Raw genomic sequence first — 20,686 nt, 5'->3', positions numbered from 1 at the left:
TGAGCCGACGACCTGGAGGTCAAAGTATTCCATCGATGACAGCCTTATCCCCCTCAACGCTCCGCTGAGCGTCCCGGCTAACATGTGCCAGTGCAGAGGTGTGTGTGATGAGAGGAGATGAGTCACAGGCTGGGGTGAGAGGAGGTGTCACACAGATAACCCCTACAGAAGGACAGCAGGGAGAGTTTAAGGTTTCACATCTGAATGTGTGTGTGCGTGCGTGGTCTTTGTGTAAAAATGATATACCCTAGAAAAGAGTATATAAAGAAATGTGTGTACGTTTCCATGCATGTGTGTGAGAGTGAAACAAGAGGCCCTGACCTGGAGCAGCACTGACATGAGCTGTCATCGAGATAGCCGCTCCTGATGCCGGAGAGATGAACGAGAGAGTATTGAATAATTATTTCAAGTTTGAGACTAAGTGCCCTTGTTCCTGCATGGCAGCGCTGTCCAAGTCATTCCCAGAGTGGTAGTGTCCTGCGTGTTTTAATGAACCAAGAAAACGGTTTATTATCAAGCCCCTAAATATTTTGAAGACGTGATGAAGAGGCGATTCAAACTTTTGAATCTGTTGTGCCGACCGGAGTTGGAAACCACTGAATGATGGCAAATCTTCCAGTCAGAGACTTCCAACTTGTGTCAACTCCACTGTAAAATGTAGGTGTGTTTTCATGACGTGACATGCAGAAATAATTACGCTCCTATATTTTTTTTTTTTTCAGATGGTTTTCAAAATTCTTTAAGCCCTCCTGTTATTTTCATTTCTGAGGTGCAGCAATAAGTCCTGATCACGCAGATCAGACACAGTAATATTTTAATCTATATTTACTGCAATCATGATAGTTGCCTCTTAGAGATAAAGGATGAATGAGAATAATTCACTTGTTTTTTTTTGTTTGTTTTTTGTTTCTTTTTTGCAAAAATACAACTATTTTAATTTTCAAATATCCACTAGGAAAACCTACAGAAAAAAATTCAATGGCTATGCATATAAAAATTATGTCTCTATATGTTTTTGCTGTCACTGTGCAGTCATTCACCTAGAACCAGTAATCTTTTCCAAGTTATCTACTCCTGTTTGGTAGCATAGTAGTAAAGGATCATACTTGATTTCTGGTCCTTTTAAAATAGAAATCTTTAAAATGTGGCATGAACTTGTATTCAGCCTCCTATACTCTCACACCAATTAAAAGCAAGCAACTAATTGCTTTCAGGAGTTACCTATTTACTAAATAGAGGAAAAAACCTGTGTTTGCTAGAGATTATAAATCAACAAACGTAAAAACTGTTGCATTTGAATAATAAGTCCAGACCTAAATCCAGCTACAAGTTAGTGGAAATGTTTGTAAATTGTTGTCCTTGCATACTTTTCATCCAACTACACTGAATTTACGCTGTTTTATAGATAAGAACAGTCAAATATTTTTGAATTTGGATGTCTTTAGGAGGTGGAGACTTTCTTGGGGTATATCCTAAAGGAGAGCCACAGTTTCCCGATAATTATTTGTAAAAACAGTTGAAAATCAAGTATAATTTCCCTTCTGGTTAAAAAAGTCAGGAAAAAAAAAAACAAAAAAAAAAAACTAGAAAACTACATGGGGTCTGAATACTTTTGCAATGCACTGTATGTGGTGCTGAAGGCTTTTCAAAATGATATTTGAAACATTCCAGAGCAGCACGTGTTTTCAGAAACTATTCTTCATTTACTGCGGGAAGCAAAAGATCCGAGCTGAATGCTTTACTTTGGATCTCCTCTGGTGTAACTCAAAACTCTGGCAGCTCATGTACATTCACCATAATCTGGATGTGTGGTGAAAGACCAAAACAATAAATCCCTCAGAACACTGCTAAACCTCCACTTCTCATTTATATTGGCGTGTTTTTGCTGAGAAAAAAAAAAAAAAAAGGTGTTTGGTAGTTTTAACACATTTTGCTGTTTTTTTGTCGTATGAAGACAATTGTTTCCAAAGAATAAAATCTAACAGTGGCCCTCAAAACAAAGTAGGTACATGAATATTTATATCCTAAAAGCATTTAGCTTTTTGTGGTTTTGAATGAACTTAACTTAAAATGGCTGTTTACATTATAAAAGTTGCTAATCTGGTTCAGGTAGAATGCAAATTTTCAACATGCTTTGCTTTGGAGAAAATTGGATGTTTATTAGAGATTGTCCAACTGGCACGATATAAACATTTTATAAAGTTATAAAATGGAAAATGTTAACCTCTCTCTACTCACATCATTTTTTTCAATTTTGTTATTGTTATAGGATTCCCATAAAATTACACAGGTTCCCTGCAAGTTAGTGAGCTACACACCATGGTGAAGCATTTACATCCATTGACAAAATGTTAAACAAGAAATACGTGTCGTTGCCACTTTTTGCATGAAACTCCCTTCTTGTGTTACCATTGCGATGCTTCCCAGTGCTTTCTAATTACGGTGATCCTTATCAGTAAAAGTCACATGACTTCCTGGAAGGTTGATGTAGACACACACACACACACGCAAACGCAAACGCACAATTAAATCTCCAACGTCTTGTGACTTCTAGACGTAAAAGGAACATTTCCACAACAGAGTCTTCGAGTGCTCCCACTAAAACAAAGCCATGCGACTGGAACTCGTCGTCCTTTGTTCTTTGGAGGTGGTTTTACTGTCTGTAAACACTCGCCTTCTACTTTACGATGGAATGTCAGAGTAAAAAGCCTTTCTGAAGACTCCAGCCCCATCACTTAGGCCAGTAGTGTCAATAGATCCACTGCCTAATGACTCACCTGTAATTGCGTGAGAACAAGTTTCGGCAGGAGACTAAGTGGCACGTCACATTGGAATGACAAAGCCCTCAATGTGTTTATAAGAGTCATTCTGTAATTGACCCCCTCTCCCCCCATTTATCTTCCCGCACGCTCGCACTCAGTCACGCTCCTTGATTTCCTGAATTTTTTCAGAACATTTAAAGGATTACGTGGATTTCCTGCACGAAACCTAAACTTTAATGGCTTGTCTCGAAGCAGGCAGGCCAGTAAACTAAATGGCAGCTTTACAGGTGCTTCGGTAGTTTTAAATATTAGCTTCAAGGCCTCAGAATACCAACCATTCCCTTTGTGTACGTAATATGGACTGTCACTATAAATAGCAGGTTCTTGCAAAATATCAGCATGGATTGGTTGAGATTTTGCAATTGAATTCCCAAGAAAGTGAACAAAAGGGATAAAAAAAAAACCTCCCACATCCCAGCCCCCCCTGTTTTCAAACACTTCAAAATACAATTCTTCTGTCTGCCCTTGGTTTAGGAGCCCCCTCTTTTTGATGCTGATATGCAGGCATCAAAGAGAAGTAAAGGGGCAATTAGTTGGCCTGAGGGCACTTCAGCATGCTGCACTAGGATAAAAATAAACTTGTGTGATTTGTTTATTAAATAAAACGAAATTAGGTGTGAACCCTAATCTGATGCATGTTGCAAGTTATGTCTTTTTAAACTTTAAAATTTACCAGTGTTCATTGACTACAACAGTGACTCTCCATCTTTAAAAAAACAAAATACTGTCTGAAAACGAAAGTTGAACCTACCACTATATGTTAATATGAAAAAACTTGGAATCTTTCACTTTGCTATGTTATTTCTAAAGCCCAGAAGGAAGCACTTCTGCTTGAACCTTGACATTTGATTAAGTATTACATTTTTTCTCTGAAATTTCAAACAACATCTCCTGTGGTTGACACTATAAAGGGGAAAGCTATGGGTTTATTCTCAATCAGAATCTTAAACTCTGTCATGCTTAAAACATGTCAGTATCTTTATCCCTATCAGTATTAATAATATGGAGAAAACGCTTTTCTGCAATAAGCACTCCAGGTTAGTATTTTTTTTTTTGTCAAATAAAGGATGACTACATTGAAAAATACCACGTGTCTGCTGTGAAGTGTGGTGGAGGATTTGTGATGCTTTTGGCCTGCATTCCCTCCACTGGCCCTGAGAAGCTCTTAAAGAGTACATGGCACTATTAAAATCCATGAAATACCAGGACATTCTGTTGGACTCTGCCAGAAAACATAAAATGGGTCTTTATCAGCAGTCAGCCAAAAATATTTGGCCAAATCCACACAGAAATGGTTAACAAACCTTAAAATCCAATAAGCCTGCTGAGTGTTTACAACATACAGCAAGCTGCAGAAGTGAACAGCTTATTTGCACTTTTTGGCAGTTTGTCTCGTTACATCCTCTTCACACAAAGTGCTCAATGACTGCTGGCGATCATGTCCCATAGTTTTAAAATATGCAATAAAAAAATGCAAAAAAATAAAAATAAAATAAAAGGCATCCTCTGTTAGCTTGTGTGGCTAATGATAGTTTTCTTTACAATGCTAATAGAATTTTACTTGTCAATTAGCTTTTCACTGCAAACAGCTGTTAGCTTGTTACTCCCAATAGTAACTGGGCTTATCTGGTAATACAAGTTAGCTCGTCGCTGTTAATAGTAATTATTGTATCATTGGCAATAGTTGTTAGCTTGTAGCTACTATTTAGCTGACCACTAAGAACAATGATTAGCATATTCCACTGGTTTTCTGACTTAGAAGTACAAGGTAGTTGACTGTGGCTTTGAATTAATGTCAATTTTTTGTAGTTTCTATTTAAAGCAAATATCAATGTACTAGCTAGAACATGTGCCTGGCATTCATTGTGCTTGGTTTAATTCCACCAAGTAACCTGGTATAGTTCGAGGACTATGGAACAAGAGCATTAAAATATTATTCTGCTATTATCAAACTGCATTGTTTTCATTCAAATATTGTCTCTGGCAGACAATGCACGCCAGAGTGTCATTCAGCAGCTCAAAGGCATTCTCTTTAAACATTATCATATAATTTGGGCCAGTCGTCAGCTTGTAAATAAGTTATGTTGAAGTCTTTTGTCTGGCGGGGGACACGTTGGAGACAGCCGTCTTTCCTCCGCCTGCATGAGCCAGAGAAGACAAAGGCAGGAGACAGAGCGTCTAACCTTTGATCTTTCTGAGGACTCAGCCACGTTGTATCGGGGCATCAGACACAGTCGTGCCTCCAACGTGGGGACGTCTGGAACAACAACAACAACAACAAAACAAAACATCACCCCAACACAGTCAGGCCGAACAACACAACAAGGTTGGAATGGGTTTATCAAGTATCACATCCACCACATGTGAGCTTACCTGACTTTAAAGTGAAATTTGAGGACAACTTAGCCCAATAACATAAAGACCTACCAGCTTTGAGATCCTCTGTAAAATATCTTTGCAAGAGCTTATCATTAAAAAGATTTAAATTTATTTTCAAGTTATTCGTGGGTGATGTCACTTAATAATCAATGTTTTATTTTATGTGAATCCGGTAGGGGAGGCTAAAGGCGGAAATGACTACATTCGTATTTAAAATCTGACGGTTTGTACAACTTTCAACCTCTAAAAAATTGCTGCATTATCTATGCAACTGGTGTGTTTATTGATAAACCTGTCCTTTATGAATTCAGATGTTCTTCTGGTAATGTTTGCTTGGGTCAGTTCTGTCTTTGCTTTTTCATATTTTCTTATTTTGTCCCATTCTTTGTCTCATAACTGATCTACCCAAACTGAAAAACAAATCATAACTCTAATTCATATAATAGTTAAACTTGTCTTGCATTAATTCCAGTTTAAATTCCACAAAAATTAATGGAGATTGACAGATTTCTTGTTGACAGTTTTCTTTTATTTCTTAAGTTTATTTTAATGCCTTTTAATTTGGTTCTTAACTGGTTAAAAAAAAAGTCAATAAATAACTTTAAAATTGTATTTGCTAAATAAAAAAAATATTTTTGTGACATGGCTTGTAGGTGGTAGAATGCAGTTCATTTTTATTATGAAAGCAATAAATATTACTAGCAAATAACCTAATACTTTTGGGGGTGTTTTTTTTTTTTCTTTTTTTTTTTACTTCTGTTACTATATTTCGAATAAAAAAACAAACACAACTTACAAAATCCAATATACAATATGGAAGGATAAACAATTTCTTTATGTTTAAAATAAGAACTCAATTTATTTTTAATGTGTAGATATAAATATATATATATTTTGTCAAAATATATGATCATATTGTCAAAGAAAACAAAAAAGTGAGACAAACATACACCTCATTAGAGTTATAAATAAGGGTCCAAGTGAACATTTAAAAAAAAAAAAAAAAAAAAAAAACGACCTTCTGATTTGTTGTAGTGTCCACTTTGCTTTTTTCAAGGCGCTATTTTTGTCCAAGTGTTTTTGCGACGTTGTGCGCTTAGCGGCAGCCACAGCCCTCCACTACCATTTCCTGGTAGTTTCTCAGGACCACCTTGTCATGTTCGTCCACGTAGAGCATGGAAATGGCGCTGAGCTCCGTTGGTACGCAGCAGGCCTTAGGAATGTTGTTATTCACAGAGTTCACCAGCGTCTGAACAATGGCGTGGTTGGTGGAGTTTAAATGATCTGCCAGGGGGAAGGGGCACTCCCCGTGGCAGTAATACGCCTGATAGCCAGGCGGCGCCACTATCCAGTCATTCCAGTTTACATCACTGAAGTCTACGTACAGTGCATGGCGCCGGCAGTTGCGCCTGCCTTTGCGGCCCCTCTGTTTGGGGCTGCGCTTGGTCCGCCGGGTCAGCGGGTGACCCTTACCGTCGTGACCAAAAGTAACCAAAAGAGGGCGTAACTGTTCCCAGTCCTCCCCGGGCTCTTGGTGCACCGAGCGGCTGATGCGGACGTGTCGGCCCTGGTGGCGCGGAGTCTGGTTGAGGTGCAGAACCTCCACAGCCAGACCATAATTAGGGAGGCCCTCGCGACTCCAGCGCAAGATGGCAGGGCTGACATCAAAGGACTCCCACCGTGACGCGTTGTGCCGAACGAGGCGCGTGTCCAGAAGCTGGGTGATGAGCTGCCCGGGCCGCGGGGGCTTCAGGACCTCGTAGATGTTTATGCGGTGCAGGCTCTGGTCGTCGGCGGCGGCGGCGGCCTCGTCAATCTGACTACGGTAGAGTCTTAGCTCTGCAGAGGAAAGCAGCTCGTCCTCTGGAATGCTGCTGAGGTTGAACAGGAAGCGGAGAGGCATGGATTCTCCATCACCCAGCTCATGGATCCTCTCCATGTGCTCTAAAAATAAGGAAGAGAAAAAGCGTGGGATGTTTGTCAGGATAACGCTTAGAAAATCTGGAATAAAATAAATGCATCTGTTAATCTTTTAAGGTCCCTCCTCCTTATCCGAATGACATCACTTTTCTGTCATGCCTTTTAAGATCTCCGAGGCAGGAGAAATCATAAGTAGGTCAAAATTTTGTTACATTTTCTTTACCTTTCTTTTACGATCGTCCTGCCATTCTCTCTGTGCCTTTCTTTGAGCACTTTGCTGAAACATGCATTACACCGAGGGTGGTGATTAACGTACCACAGCTACAGCATAAACACAGTGGAGGCTCCCTGTTCCACTCACAGTCTGCAGATTTCTGGCAAGATCACCATTGTTGGGGAAAGGAATGTTGTGTCTACTATTTTCCTGCTCAATCCACCCCTGTTATTTCACACCCAGGCCCTAATCTGGCCCAGGTGGTTCTTATTATTAAAACCTGCTGTGCTTTTGATTGCCTCCGCAGTTTGTCCACTTAAGACATTTATCATTTTCATCATGAATAATCATTAAGGAGTCAGACAATACGATAGAATCTCATATATCTGAAGCCCATGGGGGGAAAAAGGCCACTGTGTGGGAATGCTATGCATTCAAAACCAAAGGATATTCAGGCTTTTGAGCACGCTCACACACACTTCTCTTGTCTTGTCTGCTTTGTAGCTTAACAGAGAAAAAATGACTTTTTTTCCCCTCCCCATTACACCTGGTCAATAAAAATCATAATTTTCCAGGCTGAAGTCCACAATGAATGCTTTGCCTTTCCTGTAAACATGTCTCCTCATCTAACCATCCATCTGCTGAAGACTCTTATACCTCCCTGTGGTTTGAACTTGACTGAGTCACACACCATCACACAACAGAGTTCCATGAAAGCAAGCACTCCCACTTCAAATGCTTCAAAGCATGTTATTAAGATAGTTCAGCAAAGGAGGTGAGGGTAGATGGTTGTAGAGATGCACAGACCCATGCACAAGCTGAGCTATTCATAGGGTAACGTATATAGCCAGACTGTAATAAAATCATTGACGCAGTATTTGTCATTCCGGGTCTTGAATGAACTGCACGACTGCAAACAAAATGGCTTTTTTCTTTTTGTCATTTTGTGTCTGATGGAGTTGTACCGCTGGTGGCAAACACACCCGTAGCATGATTTTCTCTCCACTGTGGAAAAAGGAAATATCTGTCTTGGAACATATTGATAATACCTCACTTCCTACTTGCTCTGATATAATACCAATGCAATCACGCAATGTAAGAAAATTAGGTTTTGTGATTGAAGTAGGTGTTATTTCATAAATCAGTGATCATATTCTCTTGCGTTTGCAAAGGCTAGAATTACAACCAGCGAAAATAGCATGAAATATAAAATCTGATGAAAGAATGAGGTATAAATAAAAAGAAAGATTATTTATTTGCAGGCATGAAAAGAAGCAGGAAGGGGCACTCTGGACTTGCATGTGGTGAATTGACAAGGAGCCGGCTTGCAGTTTAGGATTACTTCAAGTGCACATTGCACCTGTGTTGTTTTAAACACAAATTGAAACGATTTTTCTACTTGTAATTGGATGTTATGACCCAGCTTGATCCAGCTCCACCTTAACAGCCTGACTAATAACAGCCTATTACACTCTGTTTTTCTCTTTAAACTGAAAAAAAAAAAAAAAACTGGTGGAAAGCTGCACTGTTCCTTTAGTGTTTATTCTAGATTTTTATTCAAGTCTATGGACCAACATCCAAAACAACAGTAAATAAAAGTGATAGAAATGAATAATTTAACAGTGACAATTGACATTTTAAGATCTTAAAACTGTTGTATTTTTTTACCTAACTTTATCTTACCATGGGAATCTCATGATTGGCCCTTGACTGCGCATCATGAAGTAATGTTTTAAAATAGCAATGAGGTGAAGAGAAGACCCCACAGGAGCAGACAGCCTGCCTAATTGTACAGCTAAAATTAGCTTCTTATACTTGTATTCATCTACGAAGAGCAAAACACCACAAAGAAGTATATTGTCACAATAATTAATATGTACCACTACATTTAGTAAGTGTATTTGTCCTGTAGTATAGTATATAGTATACATGTTGATTTAAACATCATATTTGATATTTTTACAGTCACCTTTATAATTGTTTTTATTTTAATACACAGAAAAATGATTATTGCTTTTTCTGACTTTATTAAATGCATTTAGATGTTAAATATTTACTTTTAAATTTTCTGAGTTGTTTCAGTGACACGTGGGTATTTTTACTCCACGTTATCATGTCATACGGCTCTCATGCCAGACCAGAACCTTTTGTTTGTTGATTGATATTGGTGTGGTTCTGAAGTGTGTTTGATAAGACAAATTACGAAAAAAAAGTTTTAGTTGTTCTTCTGTCATAAAAAACTCCCAGTTTTCTAAATTCCACATTTGCCAGAATTAACTTTTAACTTATTTTGGAAACTCTGAATCCTTTTCTTTCAAACAGATATATATGTATATAGCTAGTTTCTTGTAAAATTCAAGCGAAACCATTTGCATTTGAGCTGAAACGTAGCCGTCTCAATGCACAGAAATTCCCTCTGATCTCCTCGTCTTTTTCAACCCACTGGCTCAGAGACGGGCTTTTGCCCTTCGGCCCCAAAGAACGGCAGCGTTTTTCTCTCAGCACCTACATTGTTTGCAGCGGAGGCCTTTATTTAGAAGGCTGCGGAGTAGCATTAAAGATAATTGCACGGCGAGGACGATCTTTCTTAAAGAGCCCTGCATATAAACTGATCACGCTAGGTTTCGACGCCAAGAACAGGCTTTTTTTAAAAACCCTGTTCTGCTGGGTGGAGCAAGAAGTGTAGGTCAGTAATATGAAGGTATGTCTTTTCCTTCAGTTACAAACCAAACACACAGAGCTCTGTCAAATTAGCCTCTGGAGAGCTTGTCTAGCTGAATTTTATGACTCTCTGCAGACTGTGCTTGGTGACCACATCCTTAGATTCCTTGGTCATGGCGAGATGGGTGGAGCACTCTTGCATTTTTTTGTCTTAGTCTGAATTCTCTGCAATCTGCTGCCATGCTATAAAGCACATCGCTGCCGCTGAAGCTCCTCAACAGAACACTCACATAAACGTCATAATTTATGCATTAACTAACATCTGATTTTGATGTCCGTCTTGTGAAAACGTTCCCCCCGGGCTTCCCTACCTTCATGGTGGAAGGCCCTCACAGTGTTGGCCCGGCTGGCCGACCTCTCGGGATACTCGAAGTCGATGTCGTGCGCTCCGGCCTCTTCGGCCTCCCCCGACTGCAGCCGATAGAGGTCCAGCAGGTAGCGGGGCACGGTGACGGAGCGACTGGGCCGCGGCCGCCTCTTGAGGCCGAACATGTGCAGCAGCGTGGCCTCAAAGTCCCGCAACAGTTCATGGCTCTGAGCGGCCGAACGACCCTGCACGCCAGGTACTTTCTTCTTCCCTTCTTCAGGTATCAGACTGGCATGGTTGCTCTCTCCCAGCAGGACTTGGCATAATAAAATGACCATCAGCATTCGATTACCAGGAATCATGATGTCTCTGGTGGGGGCAGCAGATGGAACAGGGCGATAAATGATTAGGACAGGTCTGAGCTGAAGCAGGTGGGTCAGAGGACATGAGGAGAAAGAAGGGTTACTCTTTCCTTTTCCACAATGCATCTCACACAAACTCCCACATCCCACCCTCTTATTTACCCATTCCCGCTAAATGCAGACTAATTACCTTCAATAATGCAGTCATGTTTAGAGTAAAGCAGACTCCCATCAGATAGTCTGCTTTTTGTTTATCTTTTGTGACATCCTCCGAATGTAAACAGCTGGTTCCAGTCTCCAGCATTTTAAATGCAATCCTCTTTCCCTCCACCCTTTTCCACTTGTCTCCTGCACTACAGTTGCACAAGTAAAAGAGGCAGCCCTGGGGTCATAGCAAATGTGTAACTCATGGAGCAAACCTCAGAGCTCTCTCGTTGCTTGCTTGCGTCACATTTAAAGAAAAAGAGGCGCTCTTCCTCGTGCACACACTCAACCCAGCACCTTTGGCTCAGTTCTCAACTAATGCCATGAAAAAAGAAAAGAAAAGAAAAGAAAAGAAAAAAACCCCGAGGGTCCCTGTGAGGGGAGAGGACTGTCCATGTACTTACCGACAGAAAAGAAAGCATGGGAAAACAGTCCATGTTTCTTGGGAGCACGCGATGGACACGTTCTTCCAGGAAATGTTAGGTGGTGTTGGGAGGCTGCAAGAGGGCGTTGGAGTGACCCTGTTCCTGAAAGATACAGTCGAAAACACACGGGGAGGGGGTTGGGGAAGAGGGGGTGATTGTAAACTCAGCGCGGCTGCAAACACTTGAGGTTGCTACATGGTATTTACTTGAAGACCAGCACATGAGAATGTGTGTGTGTGTGTGTGTGTGCGCGCGCGCGTGCGTGTGTGTGTGTGGGTGTGTAGCAGAGAGACCCAGTGTCTCTTTAAGGCTTATCATTTTGGGTTGTGGGTAAGCTAGCTATTTGCTGCAACTGGAATGTAAGGAGGTATGTGCCACAAAACAGACAGCTGATCACTTACTGCTCTAACCTCAACACAGACAGCAAACAGACGTTGTTCAATAACTGCGTCCGACACGGATTAAAGAGGGAAATAATACAGAGCTGCTTAATCTACATAAAACGACGTGCCGTTTGGCTTTGAGAGCTCATTTAAGTTATTATCTGCTGCTGAGTCACACTTATAAAAGAGCCAATTTTGTGAGGGAGTACTGTGAAGCAGCGCAGGCCTTCAATTACGCTTTTTTTTAATTTTTTATCTGGTGCACATCCAAGCAGTAGTATACAGAGAGTGACATGCAGTGCCTTGCAAAAGTATTCGCATCCCTTAAAGGTTTTCACATTTCCTCACTTTATTATTATTATTATTATTATTATTATTATTATTATTATTATTATTATTATTATTATTATTATTTATTTTATTTTTTGTGTGTGTGTGAAAGAGTAACAGGAAATAGTGCGTAATTGTGAAGTGGAAGGAATGTGATACGTGGTGCTTAACCTTTATTTTTCTTCACAAATAAAAGCCTAAAATGTGAGGCATGGATATGGATTCAGCTTTATGAAGAAAAGAGACTGTGGGGCCACCTCTTAACTCTGACATACTTCCTAAAGAAAGGCATTCCCACAGCATCATGCTGCCATCACTATGTGTTTTTGTGCTCATGGTGATAGTCTGACGCCATTTTTTTTAATGTTGCTCCTGACATGACTTGCAACAAACTGCAGGACTGTTTCGCTACTTCCTGGCTTTCTTTCACAAAGGCCAGATTTGTGGAGGGCATGGCTTATGCTTTCCCTGCCTACAGATTCTCCCAGCAGAGCTGTGGATCTCTACAACTCCTCTAAATGCTGTTGGCTTAGATCGACAGCCGTGTGTTGGTAGGTTTTCAGTTGATCTATGCTCCTTCCACTTCTGGATGATGCTCCATGAGATTAAGTAGTACTGCGGCATATAACTTAACAACCTAACCTGTTTGAAACTTCTCTGGTTATTCTCCAACAAATCTCAGAGGCCTTTAGAGAACAGCTCTACTTTTACCGAGCTTAAATTCCCCACAGGTGGACTGCATTTGCTAATTAGGTGACTTCTTAAGTAAACTGTGAAGACAGCGCTGGGTTTTATTTGCAAGAGTTAAGGGGCCAGAATACAAACACAGGTTTTCAGATTTTTATTTGAGTTTTTCCTTCTTTTTTTTACTCGAACCTGACAACCGAGCACTACTACTACATTAAATCCAAACAGAAGACATTGAAGTTTGTTGCTGTGATGTGACAAAACGTGGGGAAAAAAAAAAAAAGAAAAAAAAAAACTTAGGGCAGTCTGAACGCTCCTGCAAAGCATTATATTTCCAAGAACAGCATATGCACACTTCTGTTTTGTGCGTGGTTTCCCTGTGCCAGGTTTGGTATCTGTATGATTATCTCAGCGCTTGCATGGCTCACTGTACATGCAATCAAGGATCGTTTTTTTTCCTAACAGCATTAGGGTGACCTCGGCGTGACCCTTCTTTCTCGGTCATGACACTGGAGCCAAAAAGTGTGTAAAAAAAAAAAAAAAAAACACACACACACACAAAAAGAGGCACATCGAGCACGAGCGTGCACACTCCGTCTGCGCTTTTGCACTAAATGTGTGCCGCCGCTCGCATGTTCGTGAGAACTGCGGCGAAGCGAGGGAGAGGAGGGGTCAGAACATGATCAGCTCTATTACCCATGGGGTGCTGGGATAAACGCGTCTGTGTGCGTGTGTGTGTGTGAGAGTGTGTGTGTGATTCAGTGAGTGCACATCTCTGACAACAAACGTTCATTGTACGGAGAGGGCCTCTCCCATGATTACAGGGATTCATAGCAGTGAAAAACAGTGACCATACAGGACATCTTGTAACTGTAACCAGCCACTGAGAAAGCTGCAGGCCACAGCACACAGACAACGCAGTGGTGTGACGATGATGAAAGGTAGTCAGTGAAGATCCTTCATAATTTGAAAAGAAAATTATGTGTTTTCATGTTTGTTAATCTGGGAGATGGGGGAAAAAAAAAAGTTTTAATATTTTCCTGTTCAACTCCTCTCAAACAATCAAACTAAAGCAGGATTTTAACTATAAATTTGTTCAAGTTGCTTTGGATTCAAAAATCACTGCAACCAAGCAGCAGACAAACACTTTTTTTTTTTTTTTTTTGCAATGACAAATGCAGAGCAGGGTGCAATTAGGCCGCAGCAGTAAACTGCCCTTGGCTTTGCTCGGTCCTGCTCCTGCCTCTCCGTCCTCTCCCTCCCTCTCGGTCTCTCTCTCTCTGACCAGAGATAATGTGATCAGACTATGCACATGGCTCTTCAGATGTGTTTCCTGAGGAATTTGACAGGGATGGTGGGAGGGAAGATGGGAACGGGGCAGGGAGGGAGAGAAGAGTGCAACAAGTTGCCACGGGAACAGATCTATGACCTGATTTTAACATTAAAGGCGTCTGCAGCAGCGTGTCTGTCGTAAATGGAAGCTGTGTTTTTCAGCTTGCAGTTACACGGAAGCCATATTGCGCGTTCACACACGACTACGTGCGTTATTATTTTTGGTGGCCTTCCAAATGGAGAGTTTTGTAGAGTTGTAGGAGTTTAGGGCATGCTATCATTACCAAACAATAGTAACACAAAACTCACACTGTGAATTGTGGTTTTCTTGGCTGATTATTTGCTCCTCTTTGAGGTTTGCTTTTTAATTCATTCCTAATTTTATGAAAGATTTGGAAAACAATCACATTCCAGATATAGAGAAGATTTGTTTTTCCAATAAAATAGTTCAAGACAGTTGCTCCTTTGAAGAAGCACTGAAACACATTAAAACGTCCTGCATTTTCTTTGATAGGTTTAGTCGTTTTGAATAAAAACAGAAGATGAAGACATTACAAGTTCATGCCACTAAAGCATTAAGGCATATATCCCTAATGTTTAACTAAGCTCAAAGTGTGTCAAAGAACATGTTACTGGTTAGGAGACATTGGAAGTTGTTTTGATGCAATACATAAATGTGACAGAAAAAAAAAAATAGTTTTCAGAGTTTGACAAGACCTTCAATAAGAGCTTAGTGAGTTCTGATCTCTGACTTTTTGCTTTTCTAAGAAACTAAATAATAAAGACCATGTATCTGAACCCTGGAGATGGGGGGTAAAACAGTAGATGAGGATTCATTTTGATCCGATGTTGCCAGTGAGATACTTTACAGCTAAAGAAGTGCCCTATACTTTTTACTTTTGGTTTTTCTTTTACTTCAAATTCAGATATTTATAGTCCATGAGATCACTGGAAGGAGATTGATGGTAACTGTTTGTTTTTTTTTTTGTTTTTTTTAAATGAACCAGCTTCCCTGTCTTATATCTTCCAACACCTCATAATGAAGAGGCTGTATTATTTTTATTACTGTTATTATTAGTATTGAAACTCATGTTTGAATGCTTGACTTCACAGCCAATGAATTACAGTTGCAAACAAATTGTTTTACAGATTGTAACTGAGCATGGAAAATTTGCCAAATATAGATTTGAATTCAAATTAATTTATTTTCCTTCTTTTTTTTTTTTTTATTGTCACTGCGTGCACCTCTGTACACCGGAGTAAAAACTGTTGTACTTATCGCATTATTATTTAGAAAAATATTTTTAATCAGTCAAGACCATGATATTTGAGCGGATCGGGGGGCAAAACAAACAAACAAAAAAAAAACAGTCGAAGCGCAGGAAAATCGGACGCTTTGTTTGGAAAAGAATCTCACTATCTTGGTTGTGTCATTCCATAAGTATTCGGGCACAAACCGACCAAAACCTGTTGCATGTTAATGATCACATTCATCTCCCTTCATCTCAAACCGGATCGTCAAAGCGCAAGGGAAACCGTTTTCATTACAGAAATTTAGTTCCGAATTGTTTTCAGGCTTCCATCACAATCGTTCAGACGCCCCAAAACAAGAGAATAAATATCCCAATAAAAATACCGTAAATCGTCTAAAGTTCCTCCTATACATTCTGAAATGTTCTGTTAGTCAAATCTGCGAGAAGTGTGAGTGTTTCAGGCAGCCGAGGAGCGCTTACCATCAGTAGAGGTACAGGTATCCTGGTATGAGAAAGGAAAAAAAAAAAAAAAGAAAGAAAAGAGATGACTCAAAACAGTCCAGGCGCTCCGCCGTAAAAAAAAAAAAAAAAAAAAAAGAAAGAAAGAAAATGAAAGAAAAAAAAAATTGAGCCTTGGAGGAGAAGTTGGGTGACTTTTCAGCACATTTATCCTTCAGTGAAAGCTCTAAAAGCCGGCTCTCAGGCAGTGCGGCGGGTTTTCCAGAACAGTCGGTGCGCAGAGGACGGGCAAACTCTCCAAATGATCCAGCATCTACGGTTCCTACAGTTTTTATGTGTCCGCCCAATTTGCCCTCCTCCTCCGTCCCCTTGCCCCCACCTCCCTCAGCTGTCTCAGACACCTTGGATAACCCACCTTCTTTCCTCCTCCGCTTGAATATAGGAAACCGCTCACAGTTTTTATTTATTTATTTTTACATGCGAAACTTAGTGACATTTGATCATAATTAACTTGATGCAACTATATACTCCCATGTGGGGTTAATTTGAGATGTAAGAAGAGTTGGTAAATTAAAAGAGGACTATCTATCTATCTATCTATCTATCTATCTATCTATCTATCTATCTATCTATCTATCTATCTATCTATCTATCTATCTAATTCCTGATTCTAACAGTGGAGCATAGAGTTTAAAGTGGTGATGCCAGTATCAAGTGTCTCTGAAGTTAGTTTACTTTTCCCCTTTAATATAGATTTTTATGAAACGGGAAGAAAGAGGAAAAACGTCAGTCATGTAATTAATCCACATCCTGTGTTTCTCTTAGCTCACTTACAGTACAGTAACTTTTGAACACTTTGATTTATTGAAAATGACCATGAACACATATAACATGGCTACATTTTTGAAATTCTTGAAAATGTTGACTCCTATGCAAACCTTTGACCTAAAGCAAGTTACACAAAATGACAGCAATCTCAAGCTCTGTTTTGTTCATTAACAGCGTTTTGCTGCCCACTTCTTTGGCAGATTTTTTGCTTTTTTTTCTACTCATTATGAAAGAGATTTTTACAAGTGTTGCTGCATTTATGAGGGATTGTTTGAAAACGGCAATTTAAAAGATTATTTCCAAGAAACTTGCTGTCACTTAACTACCTATCAATCTGTTGTAATTTGCTTGTGTTAAACAAAACTTGTGTGCATAAGCCCCCCAGCTCTAGCCTGCAGTTTAGCACTGTGTGTACCAAAACATAGGTTCATCAAACACTCCTGGCCATTTGGGATGCTGAAAAAAAAAAAACCCCACTTTGGCTGACTTCATTGTTATAATTATCTTAAGTAATAATTGGTACATTATACTAACATAAATTGCATCCTGATTAATAATACAAAACAACCCACAGCAGTGGTAACTTAATAAAAAGCTGTGAATAATCTTATTGTTTTCTTTTTTATTCCCTTTTCCATGGGGGACCAGATTTTATTTATAACATTTATTTTTTAATGATTCTTTTTTTTTTGTTATTATTATTTTAAAATCACTAATCCCAACTAACCACACTGTTCCAGAACAAAATCGGTCTGGTTAAAAAAATAAATAAAAACTGTTGTTTTAAGTTGTTGTTTCAGTCAAATTTTATTTTATTTGAAGCGAAAGGCCGAGCCAGTCGGAGCTCACTTGGTTGCAACTTGACACTTTGCCACCAGATGTCACATTGTAGAGGCATAATATATAAACTAAACTGTAAGTGTTATATTTACCAAAACTCAATCGGGCAGAGATGCATTCAATGGCTATTTTAATTGATTGATCATTTTTAAATGATCTATAATCTAACCCTGAAGGTACGCTGATGTAAACAAGCAAAAAACCCCCCCCCCCCTCAATTAATCGCTAATGCGTAACCACTAGCAGAAAAAAATCTTAGTGGTGCGTAAAGTTGGTCTTTTTAAACATCTTCACTGATTTCTAACAAAGTACATTTTACAATTTTGTGGATCATTTAGAAAATATTTAAAAATATAACTATTTTTAAAAAAAAAAACAAAAAAAAAACAACTTCTCATTTGTTTTACTCTTCTTTAATTTGCGACACAATGACAAACACATTGAGCTCATTTCACAGCAGGGTGTTTCTACTTTGAGGCTCAAACGCACGATATTGCAGCGTTGCCTCAGAACGATGTGCTTATCCTATTCGATGCATCATACGCCAAGACAAGTCCACACACGCATCAGTTTGGGCCCGTTAACCACGCAAGCTGAAAAACAGAAACACGCTGTGAAAACAAACAAAGCGCCCTTGTGGAACAGTTTGTTGCAGACAGATAAGATAAAGATCGGCCTATCATTTTCATGTACCAGTTAAAAAGGATGAAACAAAGTCACATTTCAAGTCATCACAAGTAAAATATCTTTCACTGCGGCTCAATTAAGGTTTTTATTTTTTGTTTTGCTTTGTTGGGAGCACAAGCAATGACGCGGATGCCCCCTTTTCCTTGTTGTTGACCAGGCTTAGCCTCTCTGAGCCCACTCAGGACCTGCTGCGTGTGGCTCCGACCCACCAGAAGTGAGTGTTCAACTTATTTAACAATGCTAGAAGCCTCTCCTTAATTTTTAATTTCCTAGGAAATGTCGATATGAGGGCATTCTGTGTATGACAAGTTGTTTTGTTATATTTGTGTGTCTGGAAAATTCACCTTCCATTCCTTTCTACTGACTGAACAACACTCTCTGATCTTTAGACTTTTGCCTTTGGATGTTTTTTTGGGGTGGAGGGTAGGTCAGCAGTACTTTGTCGCTTCTCGGGAAGAGAGGGGCTGATCTCACTTCTGTGACAGTGTCACTGAGTCCTGCTCGGAGTCACTCACCTGTGGACGCCAGCCAGTAACCAGCAGAAGCTCAAAGGCGACCCCACCACCTCGACTCCTGAGCGCGATGTGGTACTGCAGCGTTTTTGCCTCTTTTCACTGCTGCAGACGTCCACCACAAACATGGACCGAACCCAAGCTTTTGCTCAAGCACAGGTTTCTTTTTGGAACAGTCCTCACATCCAGCTGCCTCCTGTTCGCTTGTCCTGTCATCCCCAAACTCATTCCGGAGATGTGGAACTCTGCAAGTGGTGCAAAGGGTTAAGGGAACTAAGAAGGACAAGGGGAGCAGAGTTTGAGGATGGCTCAAACAAACTATTTTAATCCCTGTAATGGAATTGGCATGTAAACTCCTGAACATGGAAGTAAACATGAAGAAATGGAGAGGGTTGGACATGAGCGGTGTGGAAAACTTCCTGATTGCCCCCACTGAACCGACTGCAGCTTTCCCTCCTTCCTAAGAAACACTGAAATTCTTTCTCAGCTTTTGTCCTCCAGTTTGGACTCACAAGTCACTTTGGTGTACGAATCACTAAAAATGGACCGGACACCCGTTTGCCTCCAGAACTGCCTTAATTTACCAACATGTCATAAATATTTGTCAGATGTTTTTGTCCACATTGACATGACGGCACCCCACAGTCACTGCATCCATGATGCAGATCTTCTGCACTACCACATCCCAACGGTGCTTGATTAGATTGAGATAACGAGTTTATTGAACTCATTGTCATAATCATGAAACCAGGTCCAGATTAATGGAGCTTTGTGGTGCCTTGTCCTGTTAGACATACAAATAAGAACATAGTTACAACATGCTTATGAAGGGATGGATATGGCGGACAGTAATACTTGGCTTTGAAGTGATGCTCCATTGGGAAACAGAGTTTTAAATAAAAAAAAATGTTGATAACTATTGAGTCAGTAAATAGTAAATTTAATTAAATTGAGATAAGCAGTAGGATTGTTCACGTATTCCTACTTCTTTTCAAACACTTCTTGTTCTTGGCTATGTATGCACAGGTTTTAGCTGTCCTATTGATTGCTTCTTGCTTTTAAAAACATGTTTGAAATAAATCAAATCAAATCATGCATATCGTCGTCAATTAAAAACACAACCAAAGCTAAGTTAGGTTGACAGTCGTGATCTTTCTGAAGGATTTATTTTTCTTTTGCTGAAAATAAAGTGTTTCCTATTAACATGAGAGAAGATAAAGTTGTTGTCTTGTTCATTTAAATGGTGCCCTGATAGTTTCACATACCTTGGTATCAATTTTACTTCTTCATATGACAAAATCTGCCAAAAGAATCACACATCATCTAAAGCAGAGCTGGAGCAATGGATGGGACTTCCTCTATCTTTAATTGGTAAAGTTAACACAATTAAAATGAATGTTTTACCTAAATGTGTTTACTTATTTAATTGTATTCCCTTAAAAGAAAGTCCCAATTACATTTGTTTTAAAGATTCGGATATGGCAATATCTCTGTGGATATTGCCATATCCATTTTTATGGCGAAAAAGGCTTCTTAACTTGATTTTCAATTAAAAACAGAATATACTGTTTTACACTAATCGTAAATTTTAATTGGTTATACATTCTCATCAAATATATCTATCCAAAAAAAACATAAAAACAAAATCAAGCAAGAGTTATCTTTATTTAGTTGACCTAACAAGATCGGACAATGGACTATTAAAAAGTGACCTTTCCAAGCCATCTCTTCCCTTAACACTTGCTGGAAAACATAACCAGCTCCATTACAAAGCAACATCATCAAAGACACTCTAGTGAACGCGGTTGAGTCTGTCAGACGATCAGGACTTGTGAGTGATGAGACTTTAATGTTTGTCCATCTTCTGTTGTCACTGGTGCACACCTTCTCCTGCCAGATATTATCAAAGGCAGCTGGTCAAGTGAGCAGGAACGGGGTCGGAGAGGGGGGGGGGGGGGGGGCTTTAAATGCTTTCTTTCCTTGTCCCCGGGGCGGGGGGGCACGCGTGGGGGTGCAAACCT

The 20,686-nt window shown here is 39.7% G+C and overlaps 1 protein-coding gene across 1 annotated transcript; it reads right to left on the bottom strand.

Annotated features, from left to right (window-relative positions):
- Window positions 1-5,432: 5,432 nt before the first annotated feature.
- Window positions 5,433-16,109, bottom strand: bmp4 (bone morphogenetic protein 4). The gene is made up of 4 exons (XM_015043032.1): window positions 15,820-16,109; window positions 11,334-11,456; window positions 10,368-10,732; window positions 5,433-7,145 (listed from the first exon to the last, which is right to left on the bottom strand). The coding sequence occupies exons 3-4, from the start codon at window positions 10,723-10,725 to the stop codon at window positions 6,298-6,300; spliced, it is 1,206 nt and encodes a 401-aa protein (XP_014898518.1). The 5' UTR covers window positions 10,726-10,732; window positions 11,334-11,456; window positions 15,820-16,109; the 3' UTR covers window positions 5,433-6,297.
- Between the last annotated feature and the right edge of the window lie 4,577 nt (window positions 16,110-20,686).

This window comes from Poecilia latipinna, unplaced genomic scaffold (genome assembly GCF_001443285.1).
Source record: "Poecilia latipinna isolate Pla-1442-1.1 unplaced genomic scaffold, P_latipinna-1.0 Scaffold612, whole genome shotgun sequence".
In the NCBI taxonomy this organism is placed as follows: Eukaryota; Metazoa; Chordata; class Actinopteri; order Cyprinodontiformes; family Poeciliidae; genus Poecilia; species Poecilia latipinna.
The sequence above is the reverse complement of the archived record's forward strand: the minus strand, read 5'-3'. Positions and strand labels throughout refer to the sequence as shown.